At 46.7% G+C, this 21509-nt stretch overlaps 1 protein-coding gene across 1 annotated transcript in view; it reads left to right on the top strand.

The window, feature by feature from the left end:
• The window catches only part of LOC109563394 (aryl hydrocarbon receptor-like), a 50755-nt gene that overhangs the window by 7635 nt on the left and 21611 nt on the right, over positions 1 to 21509 (top strand). The window contains exons 2-3 of the mRNA XM_070796502.1: positions 3783 to 3970; positions 13982 to 14100. Coding sequence (XP_070652603.1) covers positions 3783 to 3970; positions 13982 to 14100 — 307 coding nt within the window. The remainder of the gene's footprint in view (positions 1 to 3782; positions 3971 to 13981; positions 14101 to 21509) is intronic.

The raw sequence follows: 21509 nt of genomic DNA, 5'->3' as shown, positions 1-21509 counted from the left end.
CCAATCCCTCCCAGCATCAGAGTCTTTTCCAATGAGTCAACTCTTCGCATGAGGTGGCCAAAGTACTGGAGTTTCAGCTTTAGCATCAGTCCTTCCAAAGAACACCCAGGACTGATCTCCTTCAGAATGGACTGGTTGGATCTCCTTGCAGTCCAAAGGACTCTCAAGAGTCTTCTCCAATACCACAGTTCAAAAGCATCAATTCTTCGGCACTCAGCTTTCTTCACAGTCCAACTCTCACATCCATACATGACCACTGGAAAAGCCATAGCCTTGACCAGACAGACCTTTGTTGGCAGAGTAATGTCTCTGCTTTTCAATATTCTATATAGGCTGGTCATAACTTTCCTTTCAAGGAGAAAGCGTCTTTTAATTTCACTGCTGCAATCACCATCTGCAGTGATTTTGGAGCCCAAAAAAATAAAGTCTGACACTGTTTCCACTGTTTACCCATTTATTTGCCATGAAGTGATGGGACCAGATGCCATGTTCTTAGTTTTCTGAATGTTGAGCTTTAAGCCAACTTCTTCACTCTCCACTTTCACTTTCATCAAGAGGCTCTTTAGTTCTTCTTCACTTTCTGCCATAAGGGTGGTGTCATCTGCATATCTGAGGTTATTGATATTTCTCCCAGCAATCTTGATTCCAGCTTGTGCTTCTTCCAGCCCAGCGTTTCTCATGATGTACTCTGCATAAAAGTTAAATAAACAGGCTGTCTTACTGTACTTGTACTCCTTCTAGCTTATTAGTGCTAGGAGCAGTCCCACACACCAGCGTGTTGGAACCAGTCCTGGGAGCCTCAGGATAAGCCTGCTGCATAGGACACAGCCCACCCACCAGCAGACTAACTTCAATGGTGGGGCACCTTGGACCCTCAACCAGCCGCCCTAGGATCTGGACACACCCACCAGAGTACCAACACCATCTTTGGGAAACTCCAGACCCCAAAGCCAGCTGTGTCAGGAACCAGCCCAGCCCACCAGCAGGTGGACACTAGATCCAGGAGTCTCAGAATCTAACTCCACATGCCAGTGGGCCAGCAGCAGCTCCAGGGCCCCCAGAGTCTCTGCAGCCAACAGCCTCATGACCCAGGCCCACCCCCAGGGGCCAGCAGCCTTGACACAAAGCAGGGCTTGTCAACCAGATGGGGGACCAGCTAAGTCTCCCAGGCCTCCCACATAGCCCACCACAACAGAAGGACCCATGCAGCCCATCGCGGGTATCCCTGGGCCAGAGGGGAGTGCACCACTGGGACACATAGAGCATCTCCCACAAAAGGCCACTTATTCAAGGTCAGCAAACATAACCAACTTATGAAATACACAAAATTGAAAACATGAGGTGACTGAGGAATCTATTCGAAATGAAAGAACTCAGCCTTGTAAGCTTGTCACAGGAGCTAGAAACACAGGTCATCTGTATTTTACTCTGAGCTTTGGACAATGAAAGTTCAGTGGAAGTGAAATGGAGATGAAAAATCTACCTGTTGAAGAGTTCAAGGTATTGATCAAAGATGGTCAAAGAACTGGGGAGAAAAATAAAAGAGAAGTTAAGAGTTTTAACGAAGGATTAGAAAATATAAAGAAGAAAGAGAGATGAAGAATACAGTAACTGAAATAAAAAATACACTAGAAGTAATCAACAGTAGATTATATGATACAGGGGACAGATCAATGAACTGGAAGACAGAGTAGTAGAAATCACTGAAGCTGAACAGAAAAAAAGAAGAAAAGATTAAAAGAAGTGAGGACAATTTAAGAGACTTCTGGAACAACATCAAGGGTACTAACGTTCACATTATAGGGGTCCTGAAAGGAGAAAAGAGAGAGTAAGGGGCAGAGAACACATGTGAAAGCATAATAGCTGAAAACTTCCCTAACCTGCGAAAAGAGAGAAATATTCAAGTTCAGGAGGCTCAGAGAGTCCCAAACAAGACCATGCCAAGATATCCTGTGTTAAAAAGGCAAAAGTTAAATATAGGGACCATTAAAAGCAGTAGGGAAAAGCAACAAGTAACATACAAGGAACCGTCATGAGGTTATTAGTTGACTTTTTCAGCAGAAACCCTGCAGACCAGAAGGGAGTGGCACAATATAGCTAAAATCATGAAAGGGAAAGACCTATATTCAATACTCTATGTGGCAAGGCTCTCATTTGGATTGGATGGAGAGATCAAAAGTTTACAGACTAGCAGAAACTAAGAGCTCTGCACCACCAAACCAGTTTTGTAAGAAATGTGAAAGGGGCTTCTCCAAGCAGAACAGCAAAGGACGCAACAAGAAATATGGAAGTTACAAAAGGAAAAATCTTCTTGCTAAAGGTAAATATACAGTCATGGTAGCAAATCGACCCGATACAAGGCTGGTAGAAAGGTTAAGATTCAATGTGGTAAAGCCATCTCTGTCCGCCATGCTTTGGTAATTGTCCTCTTTCCTTTCTTCCTCCGGAGTTAATACCGTTAGCACTTCATGTCTTTTTGTGCCTTATCAGCTGTACTTTATTTTTCAGCGGTTGCCATAAGGTTGAAATGTAAATCTTATTACTAAATACCTCCATGGGTGTTGTACATACCTCCCTCAGTAACCTGATGTTTCCTGTCCCAGTCTCTGTGCTGTTGTTTTGATACATTTCACTTCTACCCCACAGGCAACACTACTAATTTTTCTTTGAGCAGTCAAGTATCTTTCAAATGAAATTTGCCTAGTTCTTAACCTCATTTTTATCAGCAACATTGTTCATTCTTTCACGTAGATCCACATTTTTGTCTAGTAACATTTTCCTCCAGCTTAAGCTATTCTTTAGTACTTATTATAGCTCAGATATTCTGTAGATACATTCTTTACAGTTTTGTTTGTCTGAGAATGTCTTTACTTTGCTCTCTCTCTTGAAGGACCTTCTCCAGATTGGGATTCTGGGTTGTCTCCTGCTCCTAGGGTGTTGCCTTCTGGAGCACGTGCTTCCTGGTGATAAGCCTGCATCCATTCTCTTTATTCATCTGTGTATAATCTGTCTTTTTCCACTGGCTGCTTTTAAGACCTTTCTCTCCATCACTGGCTTTCAGCAATTTGATTATATTTTGATCTGGGGTGTGTGTGTGTGTGTGTGTGTGCAAAAAAAGTCTACAGATTGATAGATACAGATACAGACTATACGCTTGTGCGTGTGGCTCAATTATTAATAAGGTATAATTTCCATCTTCTCTGTGTTGATTGCAATATAGAGATTTCCTAACTTAATATGAATCCAAATATGTCAGGCCATGGGAAATGAGGAGGGACAAATAATCAAAGCATCAGGCCTGGTGCTCTGAGGGCCACCAGGTCTAACCTGCATGTACCATGTGAGACAGCCCCGTCTGTGACCAAGGTCCGCAGCCAGGAGGGCAGTGGGCAGAGCTGCAACAGGGCTTTATAGACCAACAGAAGCTAAAACTAGAGACAGGGCTCCTGCCTCAGAAACTCCAGGGATTTTAGAATTCCAGGAGTCTCGTGAGTAATGCAGAAGTGAAATTGCAAAGGGAAGGGATAAACTGGGAGATATACATACAACTGTACATAAAGAAGATAACTTTATACACAAGAAACTCTACTCAACACTCTAATGACCTAATAGAATCTAAAAAAGAGTGGATATATATACATTTGTAACTGATTCATTTTGCTGTACATTTGAAACTAACACAACATTGTCAATCAACTACACTCCAATAAAAATTGTTTGCTTGTTTTTTAAATAAATTGCAGAGGAGGATGGGACGATGACCACTTTTCTCTTTCTGCAAGTCCTAGGCCACAACCTCCAGAGGGTGCTAAGTCCAACCCTTCTAAACGACACCGGGACCGCCTCAATCAAGAGCTGGGCAAACTCAGCAGCTTGCTGCCCTTCCCTGAAGATGTGCGAGCCCGACTTGACAAGCTCTCCGTCCTCAGGCTGATCGTGGGCTACCTGAAGGTGAAGAGCTACTTCACAGGTAGGTGGCAGCTGTGATTCCAAGACAAGACGTGAGTGGAGGCCATGGACACCAGCGCTTGGGGTTAGCTTTCTGTACAGGCAAAAGCTACGTCATTGCTTTTGAATCTCAGGCAGAGGTGGGAGGTACCATGCCCAACACAGGTGTGATGGGTGAACCAGAACACAGATGTGTCAGTGCCCAACCTGACGTGCAAATCCCAGGCTCCACGTCATCTCTCAGGCTGCCCACAGAAGAGGCACACAGGGTCCCTGCCTAGCTATCTTCTGCACAGCAGCCTGAGTGTACACCCATCTTCTTTCCTTCCTTTGCTTTGTCATTTCTTGTGAGAATCCAAGTGTTCCATCACCTTGCAGAACTTTGGCTCAGAAAGAAGGGCTCATTCTTCTGAAAGCAGGATATTTTTTTTCTTGTCTTCTGGGAAACTTCCTCTTCTAAACTTCTCTATCATGTGGTGGGCACAGTGTCCCGCTCCTGGACCCACTGCCCATTCACTTCTGTGTGCTGTTGCTGAACGACGAGGTGGTCTTAACCCCTTCCTGCAAATGAAACTTGTGTTCCAGGGATTGGGTGACGTGGGTGAGCACAGACGAGGTTGTTGTTCCCGTGTGCTCTGGAAGAGAGTGTGTGCCCTTCCAACTCTGAGAGCCAAGTTCTGGGAGAATGAACAGAAGAGTCTTGGACAGGATGCTGTGTTATAAATTGTTACAACTGCTCAAAAGAGAAATTCAAAAATTGATTAGATCTAGTTGACTCTGATAATTCACTGAGAATTAGGAAACTTTACCCGAAATGCAGTGGTAACTGTTTCTGTATAGTTGCTAAGTTGTGTCTGACTCTTTGCAACTCCATGGACTATAGCCTGCCAGGCTCCCCAGTCCATGGGATTCTCCAGGCAAGAATACTGGAGTGGGTTGCCATTTCCTCCTCCAGGGAGTAAGTGTTTAATGCTGTACAATAATGCTGTGGAATGTACACAGCATGGTCACACACCTTTGAGGTGGTGGCCACGGGCTGGGGCAGGGCTGTAGGCGCTCCTAAGGAGGTACCGGGTCTCACTTTGGTGCTGACAGTGTTTGGGAACTAGATAGGGGTGGTGGCTGCACAGTGTTTTCAATGTGCTAAATGCCACTGAACTGCTAGTTTAAGTTGGCTCATTTCATGTCACGTGAATTCCAAAAGGGCTGGGATTCTTTGTAGGGAGGGAGGCAGAGGGCCCAGCCCTCTCAGAACATGAAGGCCCTGAATGTCTTGCCTTCTGCTCACCTCTCTCCATCCCCAGGCTGTAGTGCCAGGGCCTGTCCACCTCCAGACATCCCCAGGGGGCGCCAAGGAGCATGGGAGATTGTCCTCACCCACTCAGCTGTGCTGGCAGGCTGCCAACAGCGGCAGACCCAACCTCTGCCCTGGGTCTGACCTCCCCACGAGTCATCCTGAAGGAAAATGTGCCTGTGTGTCCTTGATCTGCCCTGGAGAGCTGCTTTCTTCACAGGGTCACATGTTGTTTTCACGTGAGACACCGTGGTCCTTACCCCAGACCAAATCTGGTCTGCTCAGAGCTCTGTGTCCAAGTCCTGGCTCTCCCACTAACTGCACATTCTTCCTCTGGGTCCCTCATCCGAATGGTGAGGGGACAGCCATTTCCCATCCAGGCAGGAGTGGAGCATCTGGGAGAGACATGTGTCACCTCAGGAGCCAGCTTGGGAAAACAGTGCTCACTCCTGCTGGACCCTCAAGAGGGCGGGAGGGCTGAGCCCAGGATCCACACCTATCGGGGCTCCTCCGAGGACATGTCGCTGTCCACTGGGTCCTGGCCCATCCCGGCCATGCAGTCCACTTGGCTGCCACTCTAATGGCCTAGCAGCCTCCTGCCATGGCCTGAGACTGGGGGCTAGGACCATCTTTCCCATTCTGGATAATGTAAAAGGCTGCCCTTCAAGGCCTTGCCTGGCCTTTCTCCTGTCCCCCACCTCCAGACCACTCATGGCTGTGACCTCCCATCTTCATCGCCTGCCTTACCCCAGCACCCCCAGAGTCCCCTGCCCTCCTCTCCTCCCAACTGGGTCCCCTCCTTCCTCCTCTTCTCCTCTTCCCCTGCCTCCTGGCCTTTTGTGACATCCTTGATGGCTCTGGCCATCCAGTCAAGAAGATTCTGGGACTGTCCTTGTGTTCCTCCCAAGATGCCTGAAAGGGCAGAGGCTAGTTTGCCTTCATCATTTACTGTCTAGGAAACAGAGAGCCTCTTCATGGATCATGGCCTTGTCATAGCGAGAGGGGAAAACAACAGAATGGGAAAGACTAGAGATCTCGTCAAGAAAATTGGAGATATCAAGGGAATATTTCATGTAAGGATGGGCACGATACAGGGCAGGAAAAGTAAGGACCTAACAGGGGCAAAAGAAATTAAGAAGAGGTGGCAGGAGTACACAGAAGAACTATACAAAAAAAAAAGGTCCTAATGACCAGGGTAACCACAGTGGAGCGGTCACTCACCTAGAGCCAGACATCCTGGAGTGTGAAGTCAAGTGGGCATTAGGAAGCATCACTACAAACAAAGCTAGTGGAGGTGATGGAATTCCAGCTGAGCTGTTTCAAATCCTAAAAGATGATACTATGAAAGTGTTTCACTCAATACATCAGCAAATTTGGAAAACTCAGCAGTGGCCACAGGACTGGAAAAGGTCAGTTTTCATTTCAGTTCCAAGGAAGGGCAGAGTCAAGGAATGTTCAAACTACCATACAATTGCACTCATTTCAGATGCTAGCAAAGTAATGCTCAAAATTCTCCAAGTCAGGCTTCAGCAGTATGTGAACCAAGAACTTCCAGATATACAAGCTGGGTTTAGAAGATGCAGAGGAACCAGGAATCAAATTGCCAATATTCATCAGATTATAGAGAAAGCAAGAGAATTCCAGAACAACATCTACTTCTGCCTCACTGACTATGCTAAAGCCTTTGACTGTGTGGATCGCAACAAACTGTGGAAAATTCTTTAAAGATAGAAATACCAGACCACCTTACCTGCATCTTGAAAAACTTGTAGGCAGATCAAGAAGCAATAGTTAGAACCGGACATGGAACAACGGACTGGTTCCAAATTGGGAAAGGAGTTCGTCAAGGCTGTATATTGTCACCCTGTTTATTTAACTTAGATGCAGAGTACATCATGCTAAATGCCAGGCTGGATGAAGCACAAGCTGGAATCAAGATTGCTGGGGAAAATATCAGCAACCTCACGTATGCAAATGTTAGCACTCTAATGGCAGAAAGCAAAGAGGAACTAAAGAGCTTCTTGATGAAGGTGAAAGAGGAGAGTGAAAAAGCTGGCTTAAAACTCAACATTCAAACAACTAAGATCATGGCATCCAGTACCATCACTTCATGGAAAATAGAAGAGGAAAAAGTGGAAACAGTGACAGATTTTGTTTTCCAAAATCACTACGGATGGTGATTGCAACCATGAATTTAAAAGATGCTTGCTCCTTGGAAGGAAAACTTTGACAAACCTAGACAGTGTATTAAAAAGCAGAGACATCACTTTGCTGACAAAGGTCTGTCTGGTCAAAGCTATGGTTTTTCCAGTAGTCATGTATGGATGTGAGAGTTAGACTATAAAGAAAGCTGAGCACCAAAGAATAGATGCTTTTGAATTGTGGTGCTGGATAAGACTCTTGAGAGCCCCTTGGACAGCAAGGAGATCCAACCAACAGTCCTAAAGGAAGTCAACTCTGAATATAGATTGGAAGGCCTGATGCTGAAGCTGAAGCTCCAATACTTTGGCCACCTGATGTGAAGAGCTGGCTCATTCAAAAAGACCCTGATGCTGGGGAAAAAACTGAGGGCAAGAGGAGAAGAGGGCAGCAGAACACAAGATAGTTGGATGGCATCACTGACTCAATGGATCTGAGTTTGAGCTGACTCTGGGCAATAGTGAAGGACAGGGAGCCTGGTGTGCTGCAGTCTAGGCTGTTGCAAAGAATCAGGCATGACTTAACAGCTGAACAACAATGATCAGTAGGTGCATTTCAGTCAGGACACTCTGGGCTGCCAGTAGCAGAAACCACAACTCCAACCGCTCTGGGCAGATGTCAACTCAGTCCCAGACTGGGACCAGCAATGAGGAGACTTGTTCACTGGGAGCAGAGAGGAGGGGACCCCAAAGGTGGTCCCTCCTGCCAAGACTGTCCACCAGGTGGGCAGTGAGGAGCGTGCAAACCCCCGGAGGTGGGAAGGCAGGCAGCAGAGCAGGGGAGCCGGCCAAGTGCACATGGCGCCCCAAACTGTGATGTGCACTTGCCCGCGGGACAGATTGCAGTCACCGTGGGAGTGTGGGAGGTTGGCTTTGTACTTGTATCTCAGACAGGCTCTCAGGGCCCAGCCCCAGACCACACCTTGAGCAGCGAGGGTCCATACCCGGCCTTTCACTGGTCACTTGAGAAGTGGCAACAATAAAAGCTAAGATGGGCCTGGACATCTAGTCCTGCAATTAGACAGGCATTCATCCCCCCAGGGACTCTGGAGATGCCAGGAGAGGCTCTGCAGACCAGGACTGCAGAGCAACCATCTGCTTGGACGTGGTTGGGGGATTTCCCTCCACTTACTCCCTACTCCCCTCCCACGACCCTGCCCCAAGGCTCCAGAAGCTGGCAGAGTGCAGAGCTTCCCAGGAGCAAGGGATGTGAGCAGAGCCTCTTCGCGTTCCTGTGGCACCCCTCCCAGCACAAGGAGAGCTCCCCCACTGGCACATTTCTTCTTCCGACCTCTCTAATGCAGTCGCTGACCTAAAGTCTGAAGTTGACCTAATGGGCTTTGACTCAAGATCTGTGTGGCTCTGGGAATATTGTGATTTATTCTGACCATGTTGTGTCAACCGTGATCTTTCTGTCCCACCCTCAGTACCTCCTGCCCTCATGCCATTTCTCTGTCCAGCCACTGGATGGTCAGTAAATGGAGTAGATGTGTCCACCTGCTTCAGGGGGCATTTCCCTGTGCCCCCACCTCCAGAAGGGCCATGTGCCAACAATGTCACTACTAAAGGTTAACCCTTGTTACCTGATACATGCTCACCACTCCGGTTTCTCACTCTTTCTCTGTGACTCAGCATCCGTGAGAAAGAAGTGCCATTTCTGAGCATCCTCTCTGAGCCAGGCCTTCTGTGCAGGTATCTGACTGTGGTACCCTGTCACCATATTCCAGTCAGATGAGGAAAGATGACCTCAGAGAGGTCAAGAATACACCAAGGTGGCAGAGCAGCCAGAGACAGAGCTAGGGCCCAGCCAGCTCCGCACTGGGCAGAGCCTCTTCTGCCACAGAAGGAAGTAGTATGACACCGTGAACTTGAGCTGGAGGAGACTGGGTGGGCATCACCTGGGCCTTGGACTCTCTGGGGCTCACTGTCCTGTAGAGAAAGCAGGTGAGGAGGTTCTGCCGGAGAGATGGGAAAAGCACATGGCTGGACAGGAGCCCACTGCTCATGCCCCTCTGGGGACCTGGGGGATGGCCTGCTGGGGCTGCCCTGCCTGGCGGACAAGCACATTACCCCTCAGCATGGCAGGAGGCTAAGGAGCCTGAGAAGGGGTGTGTGTAGAATCAGAGGGTGTGGGCACTCTGGACCCCTGCCAGCCTGAAGCCTGCCCAGATGTCTCACTTTGAAGAGAAGAAAGTCCTATTTCTCAGGACTCCTTGGTGCAAGGCTGCTGGAGCATGGAATTCCTTCTGCAGAATTCCTCCCTCCCACACCTTTATCCTCCCAGACAACCAGCAACATCTGACCCGGGGATGCTGCAGGGCTCCTGGCCCAGAGCTCGCAGGTAGGGATACCCCTGGTCTCCACTGGACTCTGTGATGACAAAGAAGGCTGTTTGTTTGTTATTGAGTTGCTAAATAATAAAATGACACACAGATCTCTTCAAACAAATGACTTTCTTCTAATTTCAAGCCAGACTCAGCTGTTTCTCAAGGCTGCTCCATCTCTGATGCTGGTCTGGACAAGCACAGGCAGCTTCAGCAGCCTTTGGATTTCTTTCCAAGAATCAGAGCCGTATCACTTAACAGGTATTTTTGTGGTTGTAAGATGCTTTCCTTGAACAAGAGCTGTGCCTATGAGATCATTAAACATGTTTATTCATTTTTAATCTTTGGATCTTTTTTCTTATCAAATATTTCTGAAGAGGTGTTCACTACAGACATAGAGATGGTGATCCATTCCTTGAAAGTAGAAAAGAGGCTTGGAGCATCACTGAGGGCTTCTGCTCTGCTAGGGTACTCGTGAGATCGGTGTGTGTTCTGAGAGGCTGGAATCTTGTGTCTTCCTGTGACCCAAGACCCTGGCATCTCCTCCATGGTGTGTCTACTCCGCCTCCGGTTGCCTGTCACATTCTCTCCTCAAGCCCCTCCACGCTTCCATTGTTTCTTGACCAGAACACACTTTCCTTTTTTCTGAACATCCTGAAGCAGAGCGTGTGATATGCAGCTGCTCAGCTGACCCCTCAGGACCGAGTTTCCCGCTCTTTTCAGTCCCTGCCGTCACTGCTCTCCAGCAGTTCCCTCTTTGAGTGATGTGAGCCACCACCCTGAATCCTCAGCCAGAGCACAGGGGTTTGGGGGCTTTGGGTTGGGCTGAGCCACCCCAGTGAAGGATGATTTCTGCACCAGTGTTAACAGCCCGTCACCACCTCTTATTTTATACTGAAAAGAAAATGCTACCAAAACACTGAATCATAAGATCTCTCTGTGGCTTTTGGATTTTCATCTTGCTTTTCCCCATATTTCCTGAAATCTGAAAGGTGCTAATTGCAGCTCACCAGAGAGACTTGTCTTCAAGGCCCCTTCCTACAGTTCGAATTTGTATTCGTCTTCGCTTCCTGCAATGTTTGCAGGCAACAGCCTGGGTCTCCTTGGGAAGGACTGGTGAGACCTTGGGCTGGGGTGGGACTCACCTGGAGACAAAAGCGTGGAAATGGGAGCAGCCTTTCACCCGCTTCAGGATGTTTATGGCCTCAGAGACTGGGACAGGAGGAAGGTACTGGGCTCCGTGACGAGGAACGGGACCCTGAGTGCACGGTGGGGAGGTGCACGCAAGCTGTGCCTCTGGGGACATCCTGGGGTGAGCTCTGACAGAAAGCACTGGCTGTCGGCATCTTGCCCGTCCTTCAAGGGCTGTTCCACGTGCTGTTTCTTCCAGGAAGACATCCTGGAGCTGGGGGCCCCTCCCGCTGGATGGAGCACCTCAGGCCACAGCACTTCAGGTGGTGCTTTCTACCCACCACCTCCGAGCCCAAAAGTGCCTCTCTCACCATTCCCGTGTTCTTCATGCAGCCTTAAACACAGCCCGTCTTTGGTAAACATTTGAGAGGAATGGAAGGAAAACATCTGGGGGCTTGAGTGAAATAGCTGGTCAATGAAAGCCAGACATCTTAATAGTAGTTTGTCTTACCCAACTGCAGGTGCTTTTCCTTCAAGAGGTTTGAGGAAGGACAAAAATACATTTGTCAAGACATTAAGTTTGTAGACAAAGAGGAATGTGTTGACTCTTTGGCTGGAAGAAGCTTAATGAGAGCAACAGAGGAGAAAGAAGGGTGGGGAGGGGGCTTATCTACAGGGGCCAGGTTTCCCTCCTTCAGGAAGCTCGTGTCCCTGAGGAATAATACTAACGTATGTAACATAATACAGTGATACCTGGACTAGGGGGCATTTTGAGCCTTAAATCCCTTGATTGCAAAAACTCTCTTCAGAGTCTGGGGAACACGGCAGCCATTCGTCCTGCCTCTAATAGGACTTGGGTTCGAGGGTCACAGGCAAGGGAAGGAGCAGCTGCCCTGGACAGACCCCAGGGTTTGGGGTCACCTTTTCTCTGTGCTTGTCCTCTATTCCACAAATCCAAGGTGAGTACCTTCCAACCATAAATTCCAAACCCCATTTCCCTGTATATGTAAAAACAAAGAGAACACGGCCCCACGAGGTACACAGCTCCATTCTATACAGACCATGGACTGAGTTTGTATCAGTCCGTGTTGCTCTGATGTCCAGAAGCTGTTGTGTTGGCGTACTGTGGCCAAGTCCATGTGACAAAAGGAAAGCCCTCTTCCTGAGGACTTTTAACGAGCTTGCTAGTGTGTCTTTGCCACTTTCCCGAAGACTTTAGAAGTTCACATGTGATGCTGTTTTCTGTGTAAACTAAAGGACGACTTGTTTATGAGGCAAGTGCCAACCTGTGTTTCTAATGTCAGACACTGTTCTACTACTTATGCATGTGCTGGTCCGATAGGGTTTTTTAGATAAGGCTTTTTTGTTTTCAGACTTCATCTTTGAGATAAAAAAATACAGTCACCAATATTACTGATGATTCTAAGGGGAGGAGTTTCCAGAGTTTGCACTGAAGAGTCATTCATTGTCAAATAAATCATGAAATTACCTCCTTATCTGCATTAGTAATAAATCTTGTGTTTACCCAGCTAAATATCTCTGGGACTCATACAGTCAGTCTTACTTAAAGAGAACACCAAGAAATGTGAAATGAAAAAAACCTTGGCTCATTTTTCTGGCTCACTGCTAGAACTCAGGGTGGTTTGTATAGAATGGATATACCTGTGTACCTCGTGGGGCCATGTTCTTTTTGTTTTACAGATACAGGGAAATGGGGTTTGGAATTTATGGTTGGAGGACACTCACCTTAGATTTGTGGAATAGAGGACAAGGACAGAGAAGTGACCCCCAACCCCTGAGGCCTGTCCAGGGAACCTGCTTCTTCCCTTGCCTGTGATCCCCGAACCCAAGTCCTGTTGCTTTCCTTGTGCACAAACACGGCAATGATCTCAGCCCTTGGCAATGCCAGGATAAAGGCCCAGCATGTGACATCTGTCTGCCCCCCTCACCCTGCAGAGCACGTGAAGGCACATCACACTCTGGGCTCTTCTGCAGGTGCTGGGGCTCACGGGGAGCAAAGACCTGTCAGCACGGAGGTTAGGAGTGGAGGAAGCAGACTGTGAATCCAGAGACAGATGCACAATAAGACATCAGGTGCAGGTTCAGCGGGGCTGCTGAGGGGGCCAGGGCAGAGTGGCGGGTGCTGCTGATCAACACTGTGGAGCGGGAGGCCACTTGAGGACAGCTGAGCCCATACGGCACGTGAAGGAGGAGCCTTTTGGCAGAGGGCAGTACCTGAAGGGCTCCTGGCACAGGGGCATGGACTGTTCTGAAAACAGTGAAAAGGCTGGGGCCCAGAAGGGCAGAGGGCAAACTCCAAGGAGCCGGTCCCAGGAAACGTCATGGAACACAGCTGTGCAGGGTCCTGATTACAACCTCTGAGACTGTACAGGGAAGCTGTTTCCTTGCTAACTCCAATTACTCAAAATCAAACTGATACATCATGGTCAGGATTATGATTTTGTCCTGTGATGTGAAGCTTTTGGGTGCTTCTGAGCAGGGAAGTGGCATCACGTGCTGTGCAAGTGCAAGAGATGCAACATCAGCTGCCGCTCAGAGGCTTGATTGCCTGGGACAAAGGTAGAAGTAGGGAGATCAGTGAGGAGGCTGGTGTCTTGGTCCAGTGAGAGCTGGTGTTTCAGACCAAGATGGGTGGAGGTGATGAAACAAAGGCAGCTTCCTATCACAGGCTGTATCGGTTGCTCCAGCCTGGTCTGATGGGTCAGGCAGAAACAGCACACGACACCTGCGTACTACTAGGAGACGGAGGAGCAAGTAACTTTCATCAGGAGAAATGGCGAGTCTTCCTCAGAGGAGGCAGCATTTGGAATTGAATGAATGCTTTGCCTGCAGAGAAGCTTTCAGTAAGAACTGTTCAGACAAAGAGGGAAATGATGCCCTATTCCCAGGTGGAGGGGCAGGTTTTAATTACATGGCCACTCTCGCTGGAGCCTTTGGGGAAGAGCGCAAGGTGCCAGGGGACAGAGCCGCATCTGCCATTCTGAGCTGAGAACCAGGGTCACCTGGGTTCTCCTGTCTGCCCCAGGTGGACAGAACATCTTCATAACACCTGTTCTCTTTCTCAGCCACCCTAAAGGACGGCAGTGTGGACTGCTCTGCTGACCCATCCATGAACCCCAGAAGAGAGCACCCTTTTGCACAGGTCCATGGAGAATTGTTTTCTGAAGGAGACTTGCTTCTTCAGGTATTGTATGAATTGACATCTGTACTTTCTATCAGTAGTTATGAATCGTAACAGAATCAAGCTCCAGAGTTTTCCAGAAAACACTTTGTTTCAGCTCTTATTGAAGTTGTCTTTAATTATTGTGTCAAAATCCTGTTTGAGTGTTCTATATCTAGTTTTCCGTTTTGGACAGTTCTATCCTCATACTGCATGTGGGTGGGAGTCACACAGGGGCAGGAAGAGCTGGGAACCATGGATGCCAGGCCCTGGTGGCCACTTGCTAGTCAAGTGTGGGTGCCTCCCCCCAAGAGGGGTTCTCCATCTGAGCTCTTTAGGCCCTGAGCATGGAGAACATGCAGGGCCCTGGGCAACTGGCCACAGAAGAAGTTGGGCCTCTTCTTCAGGGAAGAAGAGATCACTGCATCCTTATTTATATGGTGTTGGCTTATTTATCTGCTGAGGATTCAGTCTCAGCACAGTCCAGGCAAGAGTACTGGAGTGGGTTGCCATTGCCTTCTCCCTCAGTACAGTCACTCTATCTTAAAGTCTTAAAAGTCAGTTATTCTCTCCACTGAAGAGTGAAAGGTTGTTGTTGATTCACGCGAATACACCAGGATTCTTGGCCCCCGGAGGAGAAGAATTCAATCCGGGGCCAGAGACGAGGCTTGATCGCTCAGAGCTTTTGTGTAATAAAGTTTTATTAAAGTATAAAGGAGATAGAGAAAGCTTTTGACATAGGCATCAGAAGGGGGCAGAAAGAGTACCCCTTGCTAGTGTTAACAATGAAGTTATATATTCCAAAGACTGTCTGGAGGTTGTAAAGACCTCACCAGACCTACTCCCATAATTTACATTTTAAGATAACAGAATTAGCCAGAAGGTTTAATCCAAAGACTGTCCTTAGGCAGGATACATTATTGTTATAGAATCCTCAGGAATGTGGAGAAAAAAAAGTTTGTCCTTTCTTCCTCCTTGAGAATTCCAGACCCCTCTCTCCTTGGGGACCCCTAGACTCCCTATCAACCTGCCTAGGAAATGACTCTCTCATTCCCCCCTTTTCTTTTAGGAGAATTATGTTGCCTAGGGAAAAGGGGCATCGTTTTCATTCCATAACTGCTTCTGAGCTGACAAGGGGCATTGTCCCTAAATTGGTGAGGCAACATATTCTCTTAATCCTCATATTGAGGATATCTGATCCAGGGACCCCAAATAGTAGCTGGAGGAAGTTGCAACAGTAGCAGGAGTTTGAGCAATCATTTGTAACTTAAAAGCTTTCAAGTGACTAGAAACAAATCCAGTTATACAATTACAGTTGCAGGCAACATAGTCATTAAAACAAGTTAAAATCGAAATTAAAAGTCACATTATGTCCATAGTTAAAGTGCAAAGTGTTGCACCAGTCCATTTTAGGGTTGGTAGATGTCATCAGATGAAGAAGAGGCGTCGTATGTGATTGTTGTCAAAGGTATTCACAGACTTGGACAAAGTCTTTTCCTTGAAGTGGGGATGTCCACCACGGGAAGCCTTCCACTGATGAAGAGGGGAGCACTCCGCAGACCCAGCAGTTAGACCGATTGTGGAATGCAGCATAGGAGTGAGCCCAGGACAGGAAGACATTGTCTTGAGGATCCAACAGCAGATTCAGAATTTTTGGAGTCAGCAGAAGTAGACTCACATAGATTATCAGGCCCATCCGCTGCCCTTTGCTTAACTCTAGAGCTCGGGTCAGAGCCACAAGCTCCGCTAACTGAGCACTCGTTCCCTGGGGGAGAGATTTTGCCTCCAAAACCTGTTCAGCAGTCACCACGGTGTAACCTGCTTTATGTTTTCCATCCTCAACAAAAGAACTGTCACCTGTAAATATTTCCATGTCAGGATTGTCTAATGGGGTATCCATTAGATCCTCCTGAGCTACATAGTTTAAAGTTAGGAATTGAGAACAATCGTGATCAGGTGTTTCATTTTCCTTCTCAGGAAGGAAAGTGGCAGGATTTAAATTTCCACAAACTTTAAGCTTAGTTACTGGTCCTTCTAACAACAATGACTGATACTTAAGAAGCCTACTGTCCGCCATCCAAATATTAACCTTAGAATTTAAGATTCCACTCACATCATGAGAAGTCAGTACAGTAAGGTTTCGTCCATTAATTATTTTTAAAGCTTCAGGTGCTAATAAAGCCACTGCCCCAATTACTCTTAGGCAGTGGGGCCACCCACGTGAAACTACATCTAATTCTCTGCTTAGATAAGCAATAGGTTGCTGGTGAGGCCCTCGGGGTTGTGTCAAAACTCCCAATGCCACATCTTTTCTTTCAGTGACAAACAAATTAAATTCTGACCCTTTGGGCAAGCTCAGAGCTGGAGCTTGCAGGAGAGCAGTCTGAATAACCTTAAAAGCCTTTTGAGTTTCTGGAGACCAAACCAGTTTGTCAGTTTGGGCCTGCTGAGTTTCAGCTATAAGTTTATATAAAGGCCGGGCAAGTTCCCCATAACCCAGAATCCAAATGCGACAGTAACCTGTAATTCCCAAAAATCCTCTCAATTGTCTTAAAGTCATAGGTAGGGGGTGATTTAGTATAGGTTTAATTCTCTCAGGGCCTGTGGCCCTAGTTCCTTCTGATATGATTAGGCCCAGATATCTAACCAACTGTTGACAAAGCTGAGCCTTTTCTCTTGATGCCTTGTAACCACAGCCTGCCAGAAAGTTTAAGAAATCTTCTGAGGCTCACAAACAAGCTTTCTCTGTCTCAGCACAGAGCAAAATATCATCTACATATTATAACACCACTGCTTCAGAGCTATTAAAGTTTTGTAGATCCCGTGACAAACTTTGTCCGAATAAGTGAGGACTGTCACAAAATCCCTGGGGCAACACTGTCCAGGTTAACTGAGAAGCTGGCTGTGTAGAGTCTTCAAAGGCAAATAGAAATTGACTTTCTTCCGCCAAAGACACTGAATAGAAGGCATCCTTTAAATCAATTACTGAGAAATATTTGGCCCGTTCAGGAATTTCAGACAATAGAGTATAAGGATTAGGCACCATGGGGTGTAAAGGAACTACAGCCTCATTTATTATTCGTAAATCTTGAACTAGTCTCCATTTACCATTTGATTTCTTTATACCCAAAATAGGAATGTTGCAAGGACTGTTACAGGGAATTAATAGTCCCTGCTCCTTTAAATTTTCGATGATGGGTTTTAACCCTTCATTAACTTCAGGTTTCAGTGGATACTGCTTCTTATGTGGAAATACGTGCAGGTCTTTGAGCTTAACAACTACAGGAATAGCATTTTGTGCTCGACCCACAGATTTCCCATCAGCCCATACTCTAGGATTTACATTTTGTTCAACTAAAGGGAGAGAAAGGAAGGGCTCCATATTCATGAAAACAGAGGCATGGACCTTGCTCAGTATATCCCTTCCCAAAAGGGGTGAGGGAGATTCTGGCACGATGAGAAACTTGTGTGAAAACAGCACAGAATCCCAGTTGCAAGATAAAGAATAACTGAAATAATACTTTTTGGCTCGTCCAGACAGTCCCATTACGGAAGCGGATCGGGAAGAAAGTGGGCCAGGGGTTTCAGTAAGCACAGATTAAGTTGCCCCAGTATCTAAAAGGAAATCGACGGATTGGCCCCCCCACAACTATTAATACCCGGGGTTCCTCAGGTGTAATTAGGATGGGAGCTTGTGTGGGGACCCCTGGGCACCTTCAGTCCTGATTGTCTTGAGAGTCCGACCCCGGAGACCTATGCCTCTGGGGGCAGTCTCTCTTCCAGTGTGGTCCTTTGCAGAACAGACATGGAGCCAGGGGCGGCTTAGATGCCTGAGGGCAATCCCACTTGAGGTGCCCCTCCTTTCCACAGTAATAGCAAGCCCATCCCTTTTCACCTGGGTCCCTCTGGGCATTTTTCTCAGGCTGTTTAAGAACGTTTTTCATAGCCATGGCGAAGGCTTCCGCCTTTTCCTTTGTCTTTTTTTGCCTTTCTTTCTTTTCCTCATATTCCCTACCATAATAGACTGTCTGAGCCAGTTGTAACAGAGTAGCTAAAGACTGATTTGGTCCATACGCCCGTTTTAATAGCTTACCGCGGATATCTGGAGCCGACTGAGTGAGAAATCTATCCTTTAAGATCACTTTTCCCTCTTCACTTTTGGGATCAATCTCAGTGAATCTGTGAAGGCCTTCTCTCAGTCTATCTAGGAATTTACCAGGAGCTTCCTTCTCCTCCTGTTCTATGTCTGCCAATTTGCCATAGTTTAAAGGCTTAGAACGCTCCTGCCTAAGTGCTTCAAGAATACATCTAACAAAATGACTCTGATCCCATCTTCCTTTAACTGTGTTGTAATCCCAGTCTGGTTCTATAGTTGGGACCACCTGATTCCCAGTGGGGAGGGCCGCTATCTCATTCTCCCTCTTCCCTACTGATTCATTACCAAGCCATTCATCTCCATAAGCAACCGCTTTTCCCAAAACTCGAGTCTTTGACTCGGGAGTCAGCGTTTGTCCCAAGATATACATCACATCCTTCCAAGTGAGGTCATAAAGCAGAGTAACACCTTTAAAAGCTCTAATATATTTTTCTGGGTCCTCTAAATAGTCTCCCAGATCCTCCTTGATTCTTTGTATTTCTTGATAAGAGAAAGGCTTATTAACTCTCACAGACTGATTATTTCTCCCAGTGGGTGTTTCATAAAGAGGCAACAGCTTGTGTGGCTGTTCCTCAGTCTCTCTGGCTGCTCTACGCATATGATCCCAGGGATAGATTGGAGAAACCTGTTTTTCCTCTTCTCTTTGTCTCCTGTCCTCCATCTCATCTCTTACTTCTATGGTCTGAGTTTCTACTGAAACCAGAGTAGTCTGAGGTTGTACTGAGACAGGAGTTGTTTGGACCTCCATGTGGGCAGTTTGAATCCCAGTTTGGAGTCCCAGGTATGGGTGCAAAGTAAGAGGACAGGAGGGAGCTGAAGGTTTCACGCCCAAATCTATACCCTTAGGACAGAAGTCTGGCATATTTCACAGAGAGAAAAAGGGCAACACATATGTTACTTCTACCCATTTCCCTTGTTCCTTACAGAACCGGTCTAATTGTAGAACAGTATTATACTTAAGAGGCCCTCCAACTGGCCACCGTTCGCCATCCTCCAAAGGATACCGTGACCATGCAGTATCACATAGGAAGACCAGGTGTGTCTTCTTTAAGCCCTGGGGATCAAATCTATCCCAGTTTTTCAGGATACAGTTCAAAGGAGTGAGGCTGGAATTGTTAGCTCCCATCTGTAAGAGATAAAAAAGGCGACCATTGAGCGCCATTTTTCTACCCGAGGCGTCCCTCCCTGCTCTAGATGGGGGTGTAGACAGATGTTACGCCAAAAGCTTTTCCTTCCTGGTCGGACTTAGTCTGTCCCTTACCAATGCAGGCGCCGTACTCATCCCTCCCGGTTCTACCACCGAGATGGGGTGGGGATGTACCAGGGGTAGACTTGATAGCATCCCTACTTGATGTCCAGCTCTTCACCCTTAATCTTGCTTGCCTCTGATGTCACCCGTGGTGAATTAGAGTAACCTTCTGGAATGCCTCCCAAGCTAAGACCGCTGTGGGAAACATTCATCACCTGAGTGCCTGTGCACGACCCTAATTATTTCCTGACTACAATAAGACCGACGCGAACATAAAACTGAGATGTTCTTTCTAAGCATCACCACACCAGTATAATAGCCTCCTCTGATCCACTAAGAGCCGGAGTTACCAAAGAAAAAAAACCCATCGCAGTCCCAATCTGAGTAACCTTTAACCTCAGAGATGTTCTGGGAGCTAGAGCTCCATCTAGCTTCCGAACTTTCGATTCCTAGCGAGGCTAGGCACTTTCTTGAATACCAATCCAAGTTTGGGACCTAAACCACAGTACACAATAACAGTATAGATTACAAGTCCCTTGAAAGTCTATGATCCGATAGATTAGGTTAGTACTTCTAATTCCCAAGGAGTTATGAAATGGTCAAAGAGACCAAAAAGTTTGACCGAAAAAGGAGAGTTCGGTCCACACGCTTTGCCCATTTCTGGTCGGTTCCTGAAGGAGACATTGGGTGCCTCTTGGCATTGGCAGGTCAGTATAATGCCCTGACAGGTTTCTGCCATAAGCCCTATGAGATCACCATGGAACCGCAGAGCAGGGCTCCTTACTTGCTTCACACAGGGCATGCCATTCATTCACACAAGCACACGGTAGAGTTAGTAAAGCACAGCAGAAAACGTGTTCGCTAAGAGAACAAAGAACTCAAGCTCCAAGCATCCTTACCTTGTCCTGAAGGATCCCGGACGAGCCCCCAAGATGAAAGGTTGTTGTTGAATCACGCGAATACACCGGGATTCTTGGTCCCTGGAGGAGAATTCAATCCGGGGCCAGAGACGAGGCTTGATCGCTCAGAGCTTTTGTGTAATAAAGTTTTATTAAAGCATAAAGGAGATAGAGAAAGCTTCTGACATAGGCATCAGAAGGGGGCAGAAAGAGTACCCGCTTGCTAGTGTTAGCAATGAAGTTATATACTCCAAAGAATGTCTGGAGGTTGTAAAGACCTCACCAGACCTACTCCCATAATTTACATTTTAAGATAACAGAATTAGCCAGAAAGTTTAATCCAAAGACTGTCCTTAGGCAGGATACATTATTGTTATCTAATCCTAAGGAATGTGGAGAAAGAAAAGAAGTTTGTCCTTTCTTCCTCCTTGAGAATTCCAGACCCCTCTCTCCTTGGGGACCCCTAGACTCCCTATCAACCTGCCTAGGAAATGACTCTCTCAAGAGTACTATTTTTTTTTAATACTTCATACTTTAAAAAACTTTAAAAAAGACCTGCTATAAAAACTGTCAAAATGTTACCATAAATGCTGGACATATGATGGTTGACTACAATGATCACTTTACTTTGTAGTGAATTTGAACTGCTTTGTATCTATACCTTTAACATAGGAATTTTAACCAAAAGTCTCTTGAAATAAGATGCCTAAAGAATAGTTTTAAATTAGTTTGTTTAATTGAAAATTACCAAAATTCTGTATTAATCACAGTTCCCCAGAGAAACAGAACCAGTAGGATGTGTGTTTGTGTGTGTGAAGAGAGAGAGAGAGAAAGATTTTAAGAAATTGGTTCATGTGAATGTGGGGTGTAGCAAATCTGAAATTAGCAGGAAGGCTAGAAGCTTATAGACCCAAGCAAAAGTTAATGTTGCAATCTTCAGTCCAAAGGCTGAAGTCCAAAAATTCTGAAAGCAGAATTTTTTCTTAGGGATCTCAAACTTTTTCCTTTAAGTCCTTTAACTAACTGGATGTGACCCACCCACATTATGGAAGGCAATCCGTGTTACTCAGAGTCCATTTATTTAAATGTTATTCACATCTCAAAGGGGCTTCCCTGATAGCTCAGTTGG

This window comes from Bos indicus, chromosome 1, assembly GCF_029378745.1.
Source record: "Bos indicus isolate NIAB-ARS_2022 breed Sahiwal x Tharparkar chromosome 1, NIAB-ARS_B.indTharparkar_mat_pri_1.0, whole genome shotgun sequence".
Taxonomy (NCBI): Eukaryota; Metazoa; Chordata; class Mammalia; order Artiodactyla; family Bovidae; genus Bos; species Bos indicus.
The sequence above is the reverse complement of the archived record's forward strand: the minus strand, read 5'-3'. Positions and strand labels throughout refer to the sequence as shown.